General features: G+C 36.2%; 1 protein-coding gene across 5 annotated transcripts in view; it reads right to left on the bottom strand.

The window, feature by feature from the left end:
• SLC41A2 (solute carrier family 41 member 2) overlaps positions 1-18292 on the bottom strand; it is a 104396-nt gene that overhangs the window by 74100 nt on the left and 12004 nt on the right. For all 5 annotated transcript variants that reach the window (XM_074375147.1, XM_074375148.1, XM_074375146.1 and 2 more), the window contains one exon: positions 8704-9424. In XM_074375147.1, coding sequence (XP_074231248.1) covers positions 8704-9258 — 555 coding nt within the window. In that variant the 5' untranslated portion in view covers positions 9259-9424. The remainder of the gene's footprint in view (positions 1-8703; positions 9425-18292) is intronic.

The raw sequence follows: 18292 nt of genomic DNA, 5'->3' as shown, positions 1-18292 counted from the left end.
CAAATTTTGCCATAACACAGACATGTCCTCTAAGGCTATGAAAATTATTATGCACTGCTAAGCTTCTCTACAAGAACATACCCTAAAGGAAATCAACTTCTAACCTTACCTAATTTTGGATATCTATCAATATCCACAATCTTAGGCAAGCACACAACAAACTTAGTGTCAGATTGCTAACACAGGTACTGGACTCAAAACCAAAAAATCTATTAATGTCCAAAAGGACAAATAAAAACGAAACAAACAAACAAACAAAAACCAATAAAATAAGTTGAGGAACACATCCATAGAGTCCTATCTTAAACAGAAAAGGCTTTAAAAAATCTAATTGGTAAAAGAAGTTTATGCAGTTTTAAAAAACTTACATACCCCAAGTTTGGAGAAGATTTGTTTCTCATTTTAACTTATAAGTTGTTTAAAAAACTAAATCCATTCACTTTTAGACATATGACAAAATGACCAACCTCACTCATAATTACAGAGATGCAAATGAAAAGGTGATCAGTTTTCTTCTGTGAGACTGGTAAAGATCAAAAAGTTGAATAAGGGAAAGGGGAACAGCTCAGTGGTAGAGCACATGGTTCAATCCCCAGTACCTCCGCTAAAAAATTAAATTAAAATTTTTAAAAAGTTGGATAATACTCTGTTGTTAGAAAAAAAATACCCTGTTGGTAAGAGCATAAGGAAACAGGCACTCTATTACACTATTAAACCTATGTAAAGGTTTAATTTATTTAGGAGAATGTGGCAATATCTATTAAATGTAAAATGCACAAAATTTTCAACTCAGAACTCTACTTCCAGGAATTTATCCTACATATAAACTTGAGCATGAATTCAAACATACATGTAATGAGTCAACTTCACCACTGTTCATAATTACAAAAGATTTGAGGCACTTTAAGTCCCCTTCATCAGGTAACCTGGTAGAAAAACAATGACACATGCATACAATAGAGCATTATATAGCTGGACAAGAATCTGGTAAATCTGCGTGTATCCATATGGAAGATCTGAGATAAACTGAGAAGAGTAAGGTGAAGAGCAACATTATAGGATGTTTTTTATTTGTGTTTTTTAGCAAATACACACACACACACACACACACACGTTAGCATATATATATGCATGTATATGCATTGTGTGTCTATTGAAGGAGACAGAAAAAAATACCAGTAAATTCTAAAGAAGGGGATAGGGGAAGGACATATAAAAGGAGACTTCTTTCTCCACTACATATTCTTTCACACAGTTTAAGTATGCTTTACCAGATACATAGGTTTTTCATTAAATTTTTAATTTTGAAATAATTACAGATTCACATGCAGTTACAAAAAGTAATACAGGGAAATTCTATGTACTCTTTATCCAACTTCCCCCAATGGTAACATCTTGTAAAACTATAGGACAATATTACAACCAGAATATTGACACTGATATAATCAAGATATAGAACATTAACATCACAAGGATCCCTCCTGTTGCCTTTTATAGCCACATTCACTTTCCTCCACTCTCAGCCCCTTCTTAATCCTTGGCAACCACTGATCTGCTCTCCATTTCTTGAATCTGTCAATTCAAGAATGTTATATAAATGAATATAGTATGTATAACGTCTTGAGATTGGCTTTTTTCACTCAGTATTATTCTCTGGAGATTCATCTAGGTTGTTGCATCATCAATAGTTCATTCCTTTTTGTTGCTGAGCAGTATTCTATCATACGGATTTACCAAAGTTTGTTTAACCATTCAACTTTTGAAGGACATCTTGGTTGTATCCAGTTCTTGGCTATTGTGAATAAAGCAGCTGTAAACATTTACAGACAAGATTTGTGTGAACATAAGTCTTTATTCTCTAGAATAAATGCCCAGGAACACAATTGCTAGGTTGCACGAGAGTTAATGTTTAGGTTTTTGTTTTGTTTTAAGAAATTGTCAAAGTGCTTTCCAGAGTGGCTGTACTATTTTAAATTTCCACCAGTAGTATGAGAGTGCATTTCTCTACATGCTCAACAACATTTGTTATTATCACCACTTTCTGTTATAACCATTCTGGTAGGTGCGTAGTGCTATCTCATCGTGGTTTTCATAAAGTAGAAAGGTACTGAGTATCTTTTCAAGTTTATTTGCCATCTGTACACACACTTCAGTGAAATGCCTCTTTATGTTTCTTTGCCCATTTTCTAACTGTTTTTTATTCCTTTTTTTTATTCCTTTGTTTTTGAGAGTTCTTTATATATCCTAGTCTTTTGTCAGATGCGTGCTTTGCACCTATTTTTCTTCCACTCTGTAACTTGGCTTTTCATTCTTTTAACAGGGTCATTCACAGAACAAAATTTTTATAGGATGAAGTTCAGTGTATCCACTTTTCCTTGTATGGATCATGCTTTTGGTGTCAAGTCCGATTCTACCGAGCCCTAGATCCTGAAGATTCTTGCCAATGTTTTTCTAAAAGGTTTATAGTTTCGCATTTTATATTTAAATATGTGATCCATGTTGAATTTATTTTTCTATAAAGTATGAGACTTAAGTTGAAGGCTTTTTTGTTTTGTTTTGTTTTGCCTATGGATGTCCAACTGCTCCAGCACCATTTGCTGAAAGGGCTCTTATTTTTTCTCCACTGTATTTCTTTTGCATCTCTGTCACGTTTAGTTGGACATATTTGTGTGGGTCTATTCTGGGGTTGTCAGTTCTGTTGCATTGATCTGTGTGTCTATCCCTCCACCAATACCACAGTCTTGATTACTGTGGTCATTTTAATAAGTTTGAAATCAGGCAGACCGATCCCTTTCACTTTACTTTTGTTTCAAAAAAGAAAATTCTATTTTCTTTCCCTTTGCATATAAATTTTAGAGTATTATTTATTCTATAAAAATCTCGCAGGGATTTTAAAAGTTCTGTTAAACTTGTATATCAATTTAGGGAGAACTGACATCTTTATTATGTTGGGCCTTTGAAGCCACGAATATGGTATGTCTCTCCATTTATTTAATTTTCCTTGATTACTTTCACCAGTATTTTGTAGCTGTCAGCATACAAGTCCTATACGTTTTGTTAGATTTATATCTAGGTATTTATTTGAGTAAACGCTATTTAATTTTTAATTTAATTTGTTGTTAGAAAAAGCATTTATTTTTGTATGTACTGTGTATCCTGGGCCTTACTTACTAAACTCATTTAACAGTTCTAGGAGGGTTCTGTTTTTTGTGTGTGTGGTGGATTCCTTGAGATTTTCTAAGTAGACAATCATGTCATCTGCAAAGAGGAACAGTTTCATCCTTTCCAATTTCTGTCTTTTATTTCCTTTTCTTGACTTGTTACACTGCACTCTGTTAAAGGTAACAAATGTGGCCATCCTTGCCTTGTACCTGATCTCAGGGGGAAAGCATTCAGTATTTCACCATTAAGTATAAGGTTGAGGAAGTTCCACTCCATTCCTGTTTACTCGAGTTTTTCTCATGAATGAGTGTTGAATTTTATCAAATGCGCTTTCTCCATCAGTTGATATGGTCATTTGATCTTCTTCTTTAGCCTGTTAATATGGTAAATTACATTGATTTTCAAATAGTGAATACTTGCATCCCTGGAATAAACTTCGCATGTTTGTGGTGTGTAATTCATTTTATATGTTGCTAAATTCTACTTGCCAATGTTTTGTTAAGGATTTTTCTTTCTGTATTCAGAAAAGATACCGGTCTGTAAATTTTTGTTTGTTTTGCACTTTCTGGTTTTGGTATCTGGATAAGACTAGCTTCTTAAAATGAAGGTAAGTGTTCCCTCCTCTTCTATTTTCCAGGAAAGCTTGTGTAGAATTAGTGTTAATTCTGCTTTAAACACTTGGCAGAATTTTCAGGTGAAACTATCTGGGTCTGAAGCCTTCTTTGGGAGCTTTTTAAATTATGAATTAAATTTCCTTATTAGGTATAAAGCTATTCAAATTATCCACTTCATTTTGGGTGAATTATGGTAATTGTGTTTTCTGAGGAAGTGGTCCACTTTAAGTTGTAAAATTTATGTGTGAAGAGTTGCTTGTAGTACTCCTTTGTTACCTTTTTGATGCGTACAGGCTCTGTAGTGATAAGCCCTATTTCATTCAGATATCGGTAATTTATATCTTCTTTCTTTGTCTACTGCCAGTCTTGCTATGAATTGTCAGATTTGTTGATCTTTTCAAGGGATCAGCTATTTGTTTCACTGATCTTTTTCTACTGTTTTCCTGCTTTCAATTTCATTGATTTTTGCTTTTATCTTTATTATTTCCTTTCTTCTGCTTGCTTTGGGTTTATTTTGCTCATTTTTTCCTAAGTTTGACATGGGAACTTAGATGACTGATTTGAGGTTTTTTTACTCTAATGTATGCATTTAGTTCTATAAATTTCCATTTCTGTATTGCTTTACCTGTGACTCACAAGTTTTGATGTTGTATTTTCATTTCATTCAGTTCAATGTTTTGTTTTGTTTTTTATTTTTCTTCTTCCTCTTTCACCCACGGATTATCTGAAAGAGTGCTGTTTGGTCTCTAAGTATTTGGAAATTTTCCTTATGTTACTGATTCCAAGTTTGATTACACTATGGCCAGAGAACATACTCTGAATGATTTCAGTATTTTAAATTTGTTGAGGTTTAGCTGATGGCCCAAAATATAGCCTATCTTGGTATATGATCATTAAGAGCTTGAACAGAATGTGTACTCTTCTGTTTTGGGGTGGAGTCTTCTATAAACGTCCCTTAGATCTTGCTGGTTGATGGTGTTGTTGAGTTCTTCTACATCCTTGCTGATTTCCTATCTAGTTGTTCTATCAATTATTGAGAGAAGGGTGTTGGAGTCTCCAACGCTAATTGATTTTTCTATTTCTGCTTTCAGGTCTATTGGGGGCTCTCATTGTCAGCTGACAGGATGAAAGTGCCAGCACTCTATTTGCCCTTCTCCGATTCCATCCTGGCTGAAGTGTTGCAGCACCTCATTACAGCCTCCTCTCTCCTACCCCAGCTTAACTGACAGATAAAATTATATATAATACATTTAAAATGTACAGCACAATGGTTTGATAAACATATACATTATGAAAGGATTTCCACCATCAAGTTAATTAACCATCCATCACCCCATATTGTTACCTTCTGGGAGTTGTTTGTTTGTTTTTTGGTGAGAATGCTTAAGATCTACTCTCTAAGCAAATATTGAGTATTCAATACAGTATTATCAACTACAGTCACCATGCTGTATGTTAGATCCATAATGCTCTTGTAACTGAAAGTCTGTACTCTTTCACACCAATCTCCTCCCACTTCCCCTACCCCCACCGTTCTACTCTCTGTTTCTGAGTTTAACTTTTTTTTTTGGCTTAAGATACCATACATCTGTCTTTATCTGACTTATTGCACTCAGCAAAATGCCCTCCAGGTTCATCCATGTTATGCATTACAGCTTCTTAAGGAGGAAGTCTAAGTTCCCCACTGGGCCTTCGCTGATGCGGGTGTGGGTGGGGCCACTGTTTTTTCTGTGGTGTCCAGCTAGAGCAGAACAGTAATTGTCTAAAACTTTCCTGTCTTGTTAGGGCGCCCCCTTTCTAGTCCTTTAGCTACAAAGAGCAGGCTTTTGTTGGGGTTTTTTTGGTTTGTTTTGTCTGCCCTTAGCATTTCTCAGTTGCTGGCTTTTTTAGCTCTAAGTCTGGGATACATGAAGCAAGAGAAAACCGAGGGAACTCACCACTGTTTTATTCCTTGAGTCCTAAGCCTAGGCGGCCTGCTTTCTTCTTTCCACCTTTCAGGGTCTTCTTATATTTGTTTTATACAAAGTTCCCAGTGCTTTTTTGGTACTTAATGGGAGAAATAGGTAAAAGTACATCTACTGCAGCTTCTTGGAAGTGGAAGTCCATCTATTATTTTTAAAATAAAAACTAGAACATTACATCAAGGTGCTCGTGCCTTCCTGGGGTCATAGCAATGTTAAAAGAGGTATCTTTAACACAAACTCTAAAACTGCAGCTATATTTTATAGGGAGGGACAAACATGGTGTGACACCTTTCTAGCTTTGCACAATGAGAAACTGGTGACAAAAATTAGTCCAACATTGATACTGCCCTCTTACCTTCTCTTTGCACTTCTAAAACACTGGTATTTAATTCACAAAACTTTAACAAAGCATCCCTTTCCTCTCTGACCTCTCTACACATCAGAAAAACAGCTCTACTCAGAGTTTCAAGGTTAGAAACATAACTCAGGTATTGTATCATTCCATTGAATTTTGAAACATACACACAATGCATTAACAGCACAGTAATAAAATAAGGAATACTTGAGAGCTATACTATGGTTTATTTCAAAAGAATATTTTTCAGCACTGCAATAATACTGTCTTCATAAAATACAAGATCTTGGGGCTTTGTAGACATCAGCTTCCAATAATATTCTAATAATAAGTACAAATTTACCTAGGAATTACTGGAAGTTCTAAAGGTATTAGCTCAGTTTACTTACATTTCTTTTAGATGGATGGGTGGCTAACACTAATCTCATTTTACAGAATCTTATAATATATTAAGTCTATAGACAATCCAACATTCACATATAGCATGCTATACAGAGAACAGGATTTATCCACAGACAGGGCTCTACCATTTACTAGCTGCATATTCTTGTCTGAATCACTTAAAACTCTTTGCTCATTTTCAGTGAGAGAAGAAAAGACAAGGAGCTTGGACCAGGCAATTGCTAAGGATTTCTGATCCTGACATTCTATGACTTAAAACTCTTAAGTTTGATCATCAAAATTCCAAAATTTTTATAACAGAGGTAGAACTTAATTTAACTCATTCTTTTCAACAAGGAATCACGGAATGTCTGTTCTGTGTAAGGCGTTAGGCTGGTTTTTCCGACTGGACCCTACTACAGAGGGACCAAAGACTACGTGGCCAGTCTCACCCAACCCCACCTACTAGTTGGAAGAGAACTTGGATTTATTTAGAATATTAGTTCTCAAACTTCTGCCCACATCATAACACTAGGAATCCTTACAGACTGCTTAAAAGAGAATGCTGGGCCCCACCTCCAGGGTTTCTGATTCAGTGGAGCTGGGGTGGAGCCTGAGAATCTGTGTGGCTGACAAGTTCCTAGATGATGCTGAGGCTGCTGGCTTAGGGAGCCCACCTGGAGAATCTGATTCAGGTAAGGTCCTATATATGAGGAGCCAATCCTCTAAAGGTGTCATTCCTGCCTTCTCTGCACAATTTTCCATCTTCATCTTCCTTGATACAATACCCACTCCCTCTCCTTGGAGAAGCAGGAACATTCCTATTTTTTGTGGTTCTGGTGAAATTACTGATCTGAATGCTCGTCTGTCCCAGGGACAGCAGTGTAACTTGAACTGGGCTAATCATAATACAGTACCTCCCTAATCACATCACTGATTCTAGGGGTAAGTGTATGACCAAAGACAAGCCAACTGCTCCATTTTCCCCTAGAATTTTCCAAATTAAAGACAGGAGAGTGCATTCTTTCCTTTGTAAAACAAACTAAAAGGATATGACCTGACAACTGTCAGCAATCATATGCAATAGGAGCGAATAAGGACAACAAACAAAATATAAGCTGAAGTAAAAGACAAGACAGAGAGAAGGTAGAGAGAAGGTAATCATAAATTAAGTCCCTGATTTATTTGTATAAGGTAGGCTGTACACCTGCTTTTCCCAGTTACCAAAGACAATGCTTTCTTTCTTTCTTTGGCTTAAATTACAGTTAATTTAAGTTAGTTGAGTTTAAATTTCTTATGACAGAAGAGTGCTGACTAGTAGAAGGTAATCCAAAGATAAGACATGTTCCCTATAAACAGACAGTACGGTATTTGAAAGCGTAAGTTTTAGAGTGGGTTTAATTCAGCCAGTTGTGTGAACTTAGGCAAATCTCTCAGTTTCATATATAAAATAAAAATAACATCACCTACCTCAGAGTCCTCATAAGCATCAAATGAGGTAACTCATGCAGCGTACCGACAAAGAACATTCACTCAATGAATGATACGTGTTAACATTACACCACTTACTGAACACTGATCTCCCAGGTACTGTACTAGTGCTCTACATGCTCTTTTACTAATTTGCGGCCAAAATGAATATAAGGGATGTTCAAGGCACAAGCACACAGAGGTAGGTTAGACTGAGACAAAAGCTTACTCCTTTGGATAAGCTTGAATATGTAAAAGCAGCATTCTATATCCCTATAGGTCTTTTTGGTACCGCTATAGAATTCCTATGGCAAAGAATTTTTACCGCTATGGGTACTTGAATATATCTGCAACAAACAGAAAATCAATTTTTTAAGAACTATATCACTTACAGTAGCATAAAAAGCATCAAATAACTAGGAATGAATCTAACTGAAAATGTAAAAGACCTATAAAGACCGAAACTGTAAAACGTCTATGAGAGGAAGTAAAGACGACCTAAATAAACGGAGGGCTGGTCCATGTACATGTATTAGAAGACTAGGCATTGAGAGTCAATTCTCCCCCTAATTGTCTCTGAATCACAACTGCAACAACATTTTTTGAAAACCTATAAGCTGTTATACTGAAACCAGAGTCAGCATCAGTTCACTTTAACTAAAGGATAAACTAAATCTAAATATGTTTGAGATTAGTAACCTACAGAAAGTACTTTAAACAACAAACACAGTGAAGTTAAACAAAGATGAAAACCCACCTGGACTATATCCAAAACCATGCCAGCTGAAACTGTTCCAAAACCAGCTAGCAAAAATGGCACAAGTATTTGCAGTGCCATGACACCGCTGGATTCCTTTGGTAACTTCTGGTTTGCTTCCACAATGACATCTTCATCACCATCACTAGATACATCTTCATCTTGTAACATGGCCGTAGTTTCCGAAGTCTCCCTTCCATCACAGTAATTGTAGTTGGCACAGTCGTCATACTTTTGGCTACAGCTTGATGGTGTGTGCCCATTATTGCCATGAAAAGACTGCTCGGAGAAACTGTGATATTCCATGTGTTGTTCAGATCTATTACTAAAAGTCTGTGCTGCAGCGGATAACCCATCTTGCCAAATGCTGTTTGCTTTTTTGTGCCTATCTTCCTGGTTTTTCTGGTAAATTACTGGAACCATACTCAACAGCAAGTTTAAAAACTTATCAGACTGAATTGTACTTAAACTTGAAGTCCAGTCTACAAAACCTCCTCCATTACTTGGACCATTACTTGTTTTATTAGTAATAGACCTTCCTTTAGTATTAGTCATATTGTCATTGCAAAAGACCCTGCACTCCTTAGATCTCAAGATTCATGAACTATAGCAGATGAATCAGAACCACACCAACACTGGTTTAGATTAAGATGTTGACTTCATTGTGCAAAAATGTTTCCACTAATAAAAGATGTTCAGAAGTTCCACAGAGGGAATGGATCTGGAAAAATAAAATAATTTTTAAAAGTCAGATTAACTTTCTTGATACTTCATAGTTAAAGGTATAAAATATACAAGTTCTTTAACCAACCCCAAGGTACTGATGTTATACTCTGTGGGCTTCACACATAACCGCTTTGTGCCATACAACTACTTTGTTCATAGAAATATACTAGACAGTTTTTTGTGTTCGCTAAATCTTAAGTGTTTATCTTTGCATATTTTATATAATTAATACCCATGTTAAGTCTTCAAATATCAAGTATCTGTAAGTTCTACAATAGACAAATTTATTAAATAAATGGCTTCCGTTACTTATGTTGAGGTCTCAGAATCAAATTGCTACAGCCCTTAACGTATGTCAGTACAACAAAAGGGAAGGTACATGACATTATATTTTAAACGTTAAATAATAATCCATGTTACTTTATTTACAACTTAATATAATATACATTTTATTATTAAAATATGAAGAAACAATGACAATGTTCACCATGAAATTACTTTATAAATATCCTGAATACTGTTCAGGGTATTTATTATACATATAAAATTAGGCTGATGTCATAGTTCTGATATAGAAAAAAGTCATTATAGTTGATTTAGGAATATAATCCCTCTGTTAGCTAGGAAATAACCAAAATGGAAAGGGATTACAATATTCACTTAATCCTCTACTTTGCAAGCCAACCAAAAGAAAGCTTGTAATGCCCTTAATCACTTAATGTCCTTCTCAAAGTCAGCTCTGACCCTCAATCCCAGAGTAGGCTCTTGATTGGCTGGCCAGTGATGAGATTCTCCCTAAAGGTCTTGAACTAAGAGACACAGACAGATATTGTGACTAGTTTGAGAGTGGCGGGCACTGAACTTGCGAGGTCATTCATACATCACCTGCCCAGGGAGAGAGTCTATTTGGCCTGCTGCTACCACAGATCTGGAGGCTTTCAAAGCTATCAGAGTAGGTCTAAAGGCTTCAGGAACACCCAGCCCTGTGTTACACTTTCAAGAGCACCCAAGATCAAGAAATTGGCCCTGATTTGATAAAGGATAGATGGCCCCACTGCCTAACTGGACTGCCCACCCACCTAGACTAAGAATTGCTCCTACTATACTTCTGCTTTTAATGAAAACTGTCATATTCTTTAATATCTGTTTTCGATTTCTTAGAATATCGATCTCCTCTTCTTGGATAGGAAGATCAATAACAAGGAATGGCTGAGGGAAAAAGAGAAAGGGTTATGTTGGGGACAAGTGGATGCTAAGGCCTGGTTCATCTATTTAATCACTCACTCACTTTCCTTTCTTCCCTCTTGTAATTATGGAGGAGTCTGGGAATTCCTGCTGGGGAACACTCCTCAAATACAGATTTTAGGACTCCAGACCCACTGACTCAGAATATCTATGTCTGAGGCACATAAATCTTTTTTTAAGCTCTCCAAGTGATTATAGGGCAGACATCCTGTGGACTTGCACCGAGAATCCAGACATTAAGCACTAGTTGCCATTTTTGCCATTTGCAGGCTGATACAAAGTCAGTGTTTAAAGAAAATCAAATGAATGGAAACAAGGTCCAGAGTGAAGCAAAGAAGAAACTAAGCAGTCCAGAAAGAGAGAGAAGGCCAGAATAGCTGCCTGAGAACCTTCCATGCAACAAGAGGTTCAGCTTTATGTTGGAAGTTGTGAGCTTCCAGGCAGCCTTACGTGAGTCAGTGGTTTCTTTCCTTCAACCCATCCACCTCTTTTTAAATAGTGAGCATGCCCCAAAGAGATCTTTAATCAAACAAAATATAAAGCAAATCTCAAGGGGATTGAGCTTTAAGACAAGTCTACTCCTCTGAAGGGCCAGTGATGGATACAGGCAGTTTATTCTTCCTCTTGAAGCAGAACTATAAGAATGATCAAAAGGAAAATGCAGAGAAATGTAGATAAACAAGAAAGATGACAGTATCTGTATCACCACTTAGTCACCATTCAGCTCAAAATGCATGCTCAGGAAACTTGACCCGTAACACTAAATAGAAAAATGGAGGGGAGAGAAGGGAAAAAAGGGGTGAGGGAATCTCCCAGGACATCTCTCCTAGAAAATTTGCAGGACATGGCTAAAAAGCACATAGTTTACACTGAGTTTACTGAGTTTACACCGAGTTGACTGGTGGGATCCAGATGCAAAGACACATCTAGCTCATACTTCTGCTCCTAGCATTCTTACTTCACTATAAGCTATCTAGGTTAGACAGATACTCAACCAGGGCCACTGTGTACAGAGATTAGACAGCCTTTGTATAAATTTTAAGAGCGCCTCCTAAAAAAAAGAAGCTCCAGGAGTGGAGTCTTGGGCTGGATTTCAGCCCCACTCCATCCCCTCAGCCAAGTACCATCATGCCCTGCAGAACCTGCACAACCTTACACAGCAGACTGGGCAGCTAGCTGAAATATAAACCATGCTTAGAGAACATAAAACATGTATTTTTGTTGCTGTTTCCTCAGCATGTTTCCAATTTTTAGCTAATGGTACCTCCATTTCCTGCATGAAACCACACTTGTCCTATTCCATGAGATTCTGGTAACCACAGTACCCTACCCTCCAGACCACATAATGACAAGCACCTAGAGCAGGCCTGAGTCCTTCCCTGGAATTTCACTTGTTTGTTGGCTATTTCCTGAGTGTGCCTATTAGATGCTAGAGTTACATGATTAATAAAAGATTCACCATTCCTGCTTCTAATGGATTTTACCTTATAGCAGGAAGGAAAAACAACAGTCAGTTAAGCAAATAAATAAATGAGATAATTTGTGATAAAGGCCATGAAGGAAACAGTTGATTTAAGAAAAAGTGAATGACTTACAGGGCTATTTTAGAGGGGAAGGCCTCTGGAAGAGTGTTTTCTTACTTCCATTTGGAGTGAAATAATTCTGAAGCTGTCACTATGCCTTCCTCCTCAAAAAGCATCATCCACCACCACCCCACCACGAACATCTAGAGGAAAGCTCGTCTTCATTATAAGGGGTTCCAGAGAAACAGAGAATCAGAGCTAGCAGATGATGAGAGGGTCCTGACAACATAATTAGAACTTCTATCTCATTTATTTAAACCCTATTCTTCTATTCCCTATTAAACCCTATTCCCACCCCTATTCTTCCCAATTAGACTGGCCAATAAATTTCATCGCTCAAGCTAGTCTTAGTGGTGTTCGTCCTAACATCTGTTTTTTAAATAATGTAATTTGGGAGTACTAGGAATTATCTTACTACAAGTGCGTGCCATGGACTACATATCACCAACCTGCACTGAGGAAAACATGTTTATTTTTATTTATCCTTCATTTTATCCAGGTAATGAGCAGCCAGTTATTCTGATGCTTGCATACTGACAAGGTCTATTAGCTCCCTAAAGACTCCTTAAACTTTCTTCCTTTAAAGAAATCACTTAGAATAACTGATTACAATAAAAATACTCTGTGGCTGATTTTAAATAGGTAATGTACATATATGCCACTAAAAAAAAAAGCTGGTTGCTCTATATTGTTATTTAGCCTAGAATAAATAAAAACAAGTAAAAATTTTAAAAAATAAGTGAATAGAATTGGGCAAAGTTTCCACTGGTTTAAGGTGCTTCAAGTAAAGAATGCCAGTGGAGATATTTATGGGTCACTCTTTAGCCAAATCTGGTACCAACATAGCTGAGAAGAAACAATATCTCTAAAAGTTTGTATAGTGAATTAGGTTTAAATTCTCAATTCCCTTTGTAAGTTATAAAGCAACCCATCTCCAGGAAAAAAAGAATCCACTACTTTATTCACTAATGGCCAGTATTTGCACAAAACAAGAGAATGGTCACATTTGGGGAAGCAGTATAAAAGCACACTGGCGTGGGAGTTGGGAGTAGTGTTAGAGCGTGTGCTTATTAGCAGGCATGAGATCCTGGGTTCAATCCCCAGTACCTCCATTAAAAAGAAGGCACGGGGGGAGGGCCTCCAAAGATAGTGGTTCCATTTTTTTAAGCTTGGTAGTAGATACCTAAGTGTTTATTGTTCTTTAAAATTATTCATTACATTACATGAGTGCTTCAGTATGAGTGATACTGTGACAGATTTTACTATTAATCCCAGTTATTGCTTTCCTCCTACAAGAGGATTATTATCTCTACCTCTTATCATGTTACTTGCAGGGAGGATTATACTTCCTCATCTCCACTGACATCAGGGTTGGTCGTATGACTCATGATGGCCAATGGAATGAGAGCAGCGGTAACATCTACAGAGACAGTGATTCAGCTTTGCCTTCTCCTCCCTCTGTCATGAGAATGACATGTCCTAGGTAAGTGCTGCTTCTTCAGACTGGGTCCTGGGACAAATAGAACATGCAGACCCGAAGCTACTGCAGCCAGTATGCAGCAACCTACAGGCAACACGTAACATGAGCAAGAAATAAAGCTTTGCCACTGACAGACACTGAGAGTTTAAAATCGCTTACAACCCACAGCATGACCTAACAAAAGCTAACCAAAAAAGTATGTATTTTAAAAAGAAGTCTGAGAATAGGAAAAAGAATATGTATGTGTATAACTGAATCACTATGCTGTACACCAGAAACTACTATAACATTGTAAATCAAAAAATTTTTAAAAATAAAAATAAAAAGTAGTCTGACCTACAGATTCCCACCTATGTTAGTTTAGGAGAGTCTCTCTGATATACTAAGCACTTAAGGGTTGTGTCTATGGTTAAAGAGTTTTAAAACAGTGGTTTCTAAACATTTAGATCTCATTAACTCAGTCAAATTTCCACCCAAATTTGACCAAGTTAAAAATAACCTTTCCCTTAAAAATAAGTGTACATTTTAACATGAAAATGTAGGAAGGACAAAATCTTGGACTAAAAACTTTCCACTGAACACATTTAGATTTATGAAGAACTCACTCTACGTTCCCTGTAAAAGCGTTGTCACGGGCCAGCATTAATCCACAGAGTCATGTCAGGGAATCACTGACTTAAAGGAAAATAAACTAATACCAGACAATCCTTATGAATTCAACTTTAGTTACAAAAACAAAAACCTTAATGCTAAAGTTGCTAATTTTTAAAAATTAAGAAAAAGAAGTGTATGTGTGTTGATTTACTAAATCAGTATCTTGTAGAAAATCTGCGGGTTGTGCTGAAGGAGGGATTCTGTTCCATTGCAAAGGTTAAATGATACAATTGAAAAACTTAGCAGAGCTGTGAGTTAGCAGGCTTAAGTCAAGCCTCATTACTAAGAAAGGCAATAAATGGAAGTTTAATACTTTGTTATCTTCTCATAACCAAAACAAAAAGATTATCACATGCAGTCAAAAATCCGTTATCAGGTGGGTATTTTACATTTGTATAAACACATAAAACCACAGCACTTTCACACACATATATACATACACAAAATGACCTAGAAGTCAAGTCATATTATGGTGATTATGTATTCTGAGCTTTGCCACTCTGCAAGTGTGCATTCTGCTCCTTCTATTTCCTCTTTGAGTCTCTGTCTTCTGTGTTTCTGTTTGCTAGTAAGAGATATAGACAGTTACCAAACAGGATGTACTATGTGGTCAGCTAAATCAGCTTTCAGAGAAGTCACGCCAAACAAAACTAGACCTTAGCTGATATTGTACAAATTATTTTCTTTTCTTTTAAAAAGTTTTGGTACATTCTTTTGAATAATACCCAGTGAGCTCTAAATTGTTTAACTGTAAATTGGTTCATACAGAAGGACTGTGTCTATTTAATTTACTTTTTGCAGAACTCCCAAATCAGGCTGACTTTATGGCAGCTTAGTTTTCTTCAACTATTTTCATTTAAAGAATGAAACCTGTATAAATGTAAATCCTCACCAATTTCAATGATTAACTCTTTCCATTTAAACAAAAACGGTTTTTAAAGTCTCAGTAGCCTTTTAGGTATCAGTTTCATCATCTGAACGCCTCAGCTTCTTCATTTCATACCCCAAACTCCTTTTTCCTGAAGAATTTACCATCACATCACTTTTCTCGGCACATATCCCAAACAGCTCTTAAACAGTCATCCTTCCAGTCTTTTCATGTTCACTCTGATGCCCCTTTCTGCCATCCTGTCTGCTGTGACTTGGCTGCCAAACCCTTCTCCCTCAAGAACTCAACAGAACCCACAAGGACATCCTAGTCCCATTTATGCGGATCACAGACCTTGACTACTAAACCATCAGAGCTAGCTCTACAGCTATTACTAAAATCATTCCTCCTTTTTAACCCTTTGACTTCACTATTCTCACTAGGCTCCCTACATTGCTTATTTTGGGTTCCTAACTGTTTTAAACTGACTCACTGCCTTCTATTAGATTTCTTAAACCAGTTAATTATTACCTTTTATTCTTCTCTAAGTTTCCTTTATTCAATCAGATTTCCTTTATTCAGCACTTCTACATTTTCTACCAAAGTGTTCCTAACGTCTGGGAACTTCCACCTCATTCAAAAGGTCACACTAAAAGTTTACTACCTCAAAGAAATCTACCCAAATTAATGTAGGATTAAGGGTACAGAGAGGGAAAAAAACAGTAAAAATTAAATGCCCAAAACAGTTAGCAATTTTCCTATCACTTACAGCAAAAAAAAAATTTTAATGGGAAGTATCCATTTGGATATCTAGCAATTCTCACATAGCAAAGATGACATCTTGTTTTTCCTATGATATTTAATATATCACATGACCCTCAAAAGTTAAAAATCAATATGGCACTGTAAAAGAAATCTCCAGAATTCCAAATGCACCATTGCTGCTCAGCAGAAGTATAATTCATGCTATCCATTAAAAATGTGTAACTAGAAAGAAAGGAAAAAAAGGGTACAGACGTCTCCTGTAGCTAACCAAGGAAAAAGGACTATCCCAAAGCAACAATTCTAAAGAATCAAGGTATGTCCAGTCAGTAACTATCCCACAAACTTCATAAGGTGTAAGTCCAAACAACAGCTGAAGTATAGTAATATACATATCTTGTCCCACAATTTTTATACTTGTTTATTAGCTCATTTAAAAGTACTTGGAAACTGAAATACAAAAAATGCTACCTCACAAATACTGTCCTCCTTGATTAAAAAGCTCACATCTAAAGTGGAATGAAACTATCTTCTCCCCCACTCCTTTTTTTGTTGTGGCTGAAATGCATAGACTTAGCTTCTAAAACAAAAAATATCTTGACTTCTTTGGCTTAAACTGGTAACTGTCTACTTAAATTGAATTTAAGCACTCACATAGCTTGCATTTAGGTAAAAAGTGGTGACATCAAACTTTCTTGGTTGGGTAGTCCTGATATTCTGTAACAAACACAAAAGCTCGAGAAATCACGGGCATGATTCAGCTACTGATATCCTAAAGCTAGCTGATTCCACAAAACATCGCTCATTTCTAAGCCTGACCACTGATAGAAAAGAGTAACATCATAAAATTTATCCATCCTAAAATTTCTATCTGCCTGAAAGACAGCTAAACATTTGTAAAGAATTTGTTTGAGCCCAGAGAAATAAGTGGGTATAATAAATCTTCTGTAATAAATCCTCAATACATCTGATACATTTTCACATATTGAAATATAGGGAAGTCATTCTGGCTTACACATTAGTTAACTTGAATTTTATGCTAACTGAAAAACAGCCTGTTTGCAGCATATCAAACATACATTGTACATCTGCTTTAATTATTAAAATAAAGGGTATACTGACCAGAAGTAAACAAAGTCCTTATTAAAAACAAAGATTCAATGCCCCTCTTGCCAGGATGCCAATGCTGTTCCTCCTATAATGATAAGACTCCCTTCCCAGGTGTCACGGCCATACTGACTCACTGGTCTTTTTTTTTTTTTTTTTTTTGAAAACTTTAAAGAAATATATCCCTGACTTTGACAATGTTTCTTTGTTCTGACAAGACATAAAACTGTGCTGGAAGCCATGCTTCTCGGGAACAGTGCCTCAGAGTAATCTGGGAACCCAGCTTCTGGGCTAGACCTCAATTTGGCCCAAATAAAACTCTTTCCTATTTTTATTACTGTTTATTGATTATTTATTTTGATACATCTCAAATAATTTTTCAGAGGAAACCAGATCCAGACAACTGATTTTGTTTTCAGAATCATAACCCTCAATCCCACTTGAAAAAAAAAGTATTTTTTAAAAGAATGTTTATTTGGAAGAAGGATATATCTAAAATAAGCCAATGAGTCAACTAAAACACAGTTAAACCATTTCTGCTTATTGAGAAAATGCTGACAGAATACACACGGTATATGTCCAAAGAACTAAGTGTAGTGCATAAACAAACTACAGTTCATTCTACCAGGTGCTATCAGTTAGATTATATTTAGCCCCTATCAAACCAACTGAAAAGTGAAAAAAAATCAATTATTTAACTCAGTATTCTGACTAAATTAATAACAATACATAAATAGTTTTATAATACAGGAAGAACACAATTACTAACAATATCAGTTAGTACTACTGTTTGAAACAACTCAGTGAATGTGGCTAAATTGCAAAGGAGTTAAATGAGAGGACTCTGTTCTGAAGCCAAGAAACTGCCTTTAAACAACAACAAAAATATATTTCTCACAGTGTCTTCAACATTTCTTACGTGGATCTTATTCAAAAAAGCTACCAAACACACAATGACTCTCTTCTGCAATTAGCTTGCAATTGACATTCATTAATTTCCTGCAAACTGCTGGGGAGAAATCACCTCCCTCATCCCTATATAAAGACGCATGAAACTTTATTTAGAATTTATATCTACAGAAAGCCTTGCTACTGAAAATGGTATTTTTCTTTAATAAAGACTGAGTCTTTATTAAAGAAATAAAAGACTTTTATTTTACTTAA

Source organism: Camelus bactrianus, chromosome 12 (assembly GCF_048773025.1).
Source record: "Camelus bactrianus isolate YW-2024 breed Bactrian camel chromosome 12, ASM4877302v1, whole genome shotgun sequence".
Taxonomy (NCBI): domain Eukaryota; kingdom Metazoa; phylum Chordata; class Mammalia; order Artiodactyla; family Camelidae; genus Camelus; species Camelus bactrianus.
This window is presented reverse-complemented; position numbering and strand designations above follow the sequence as displayed.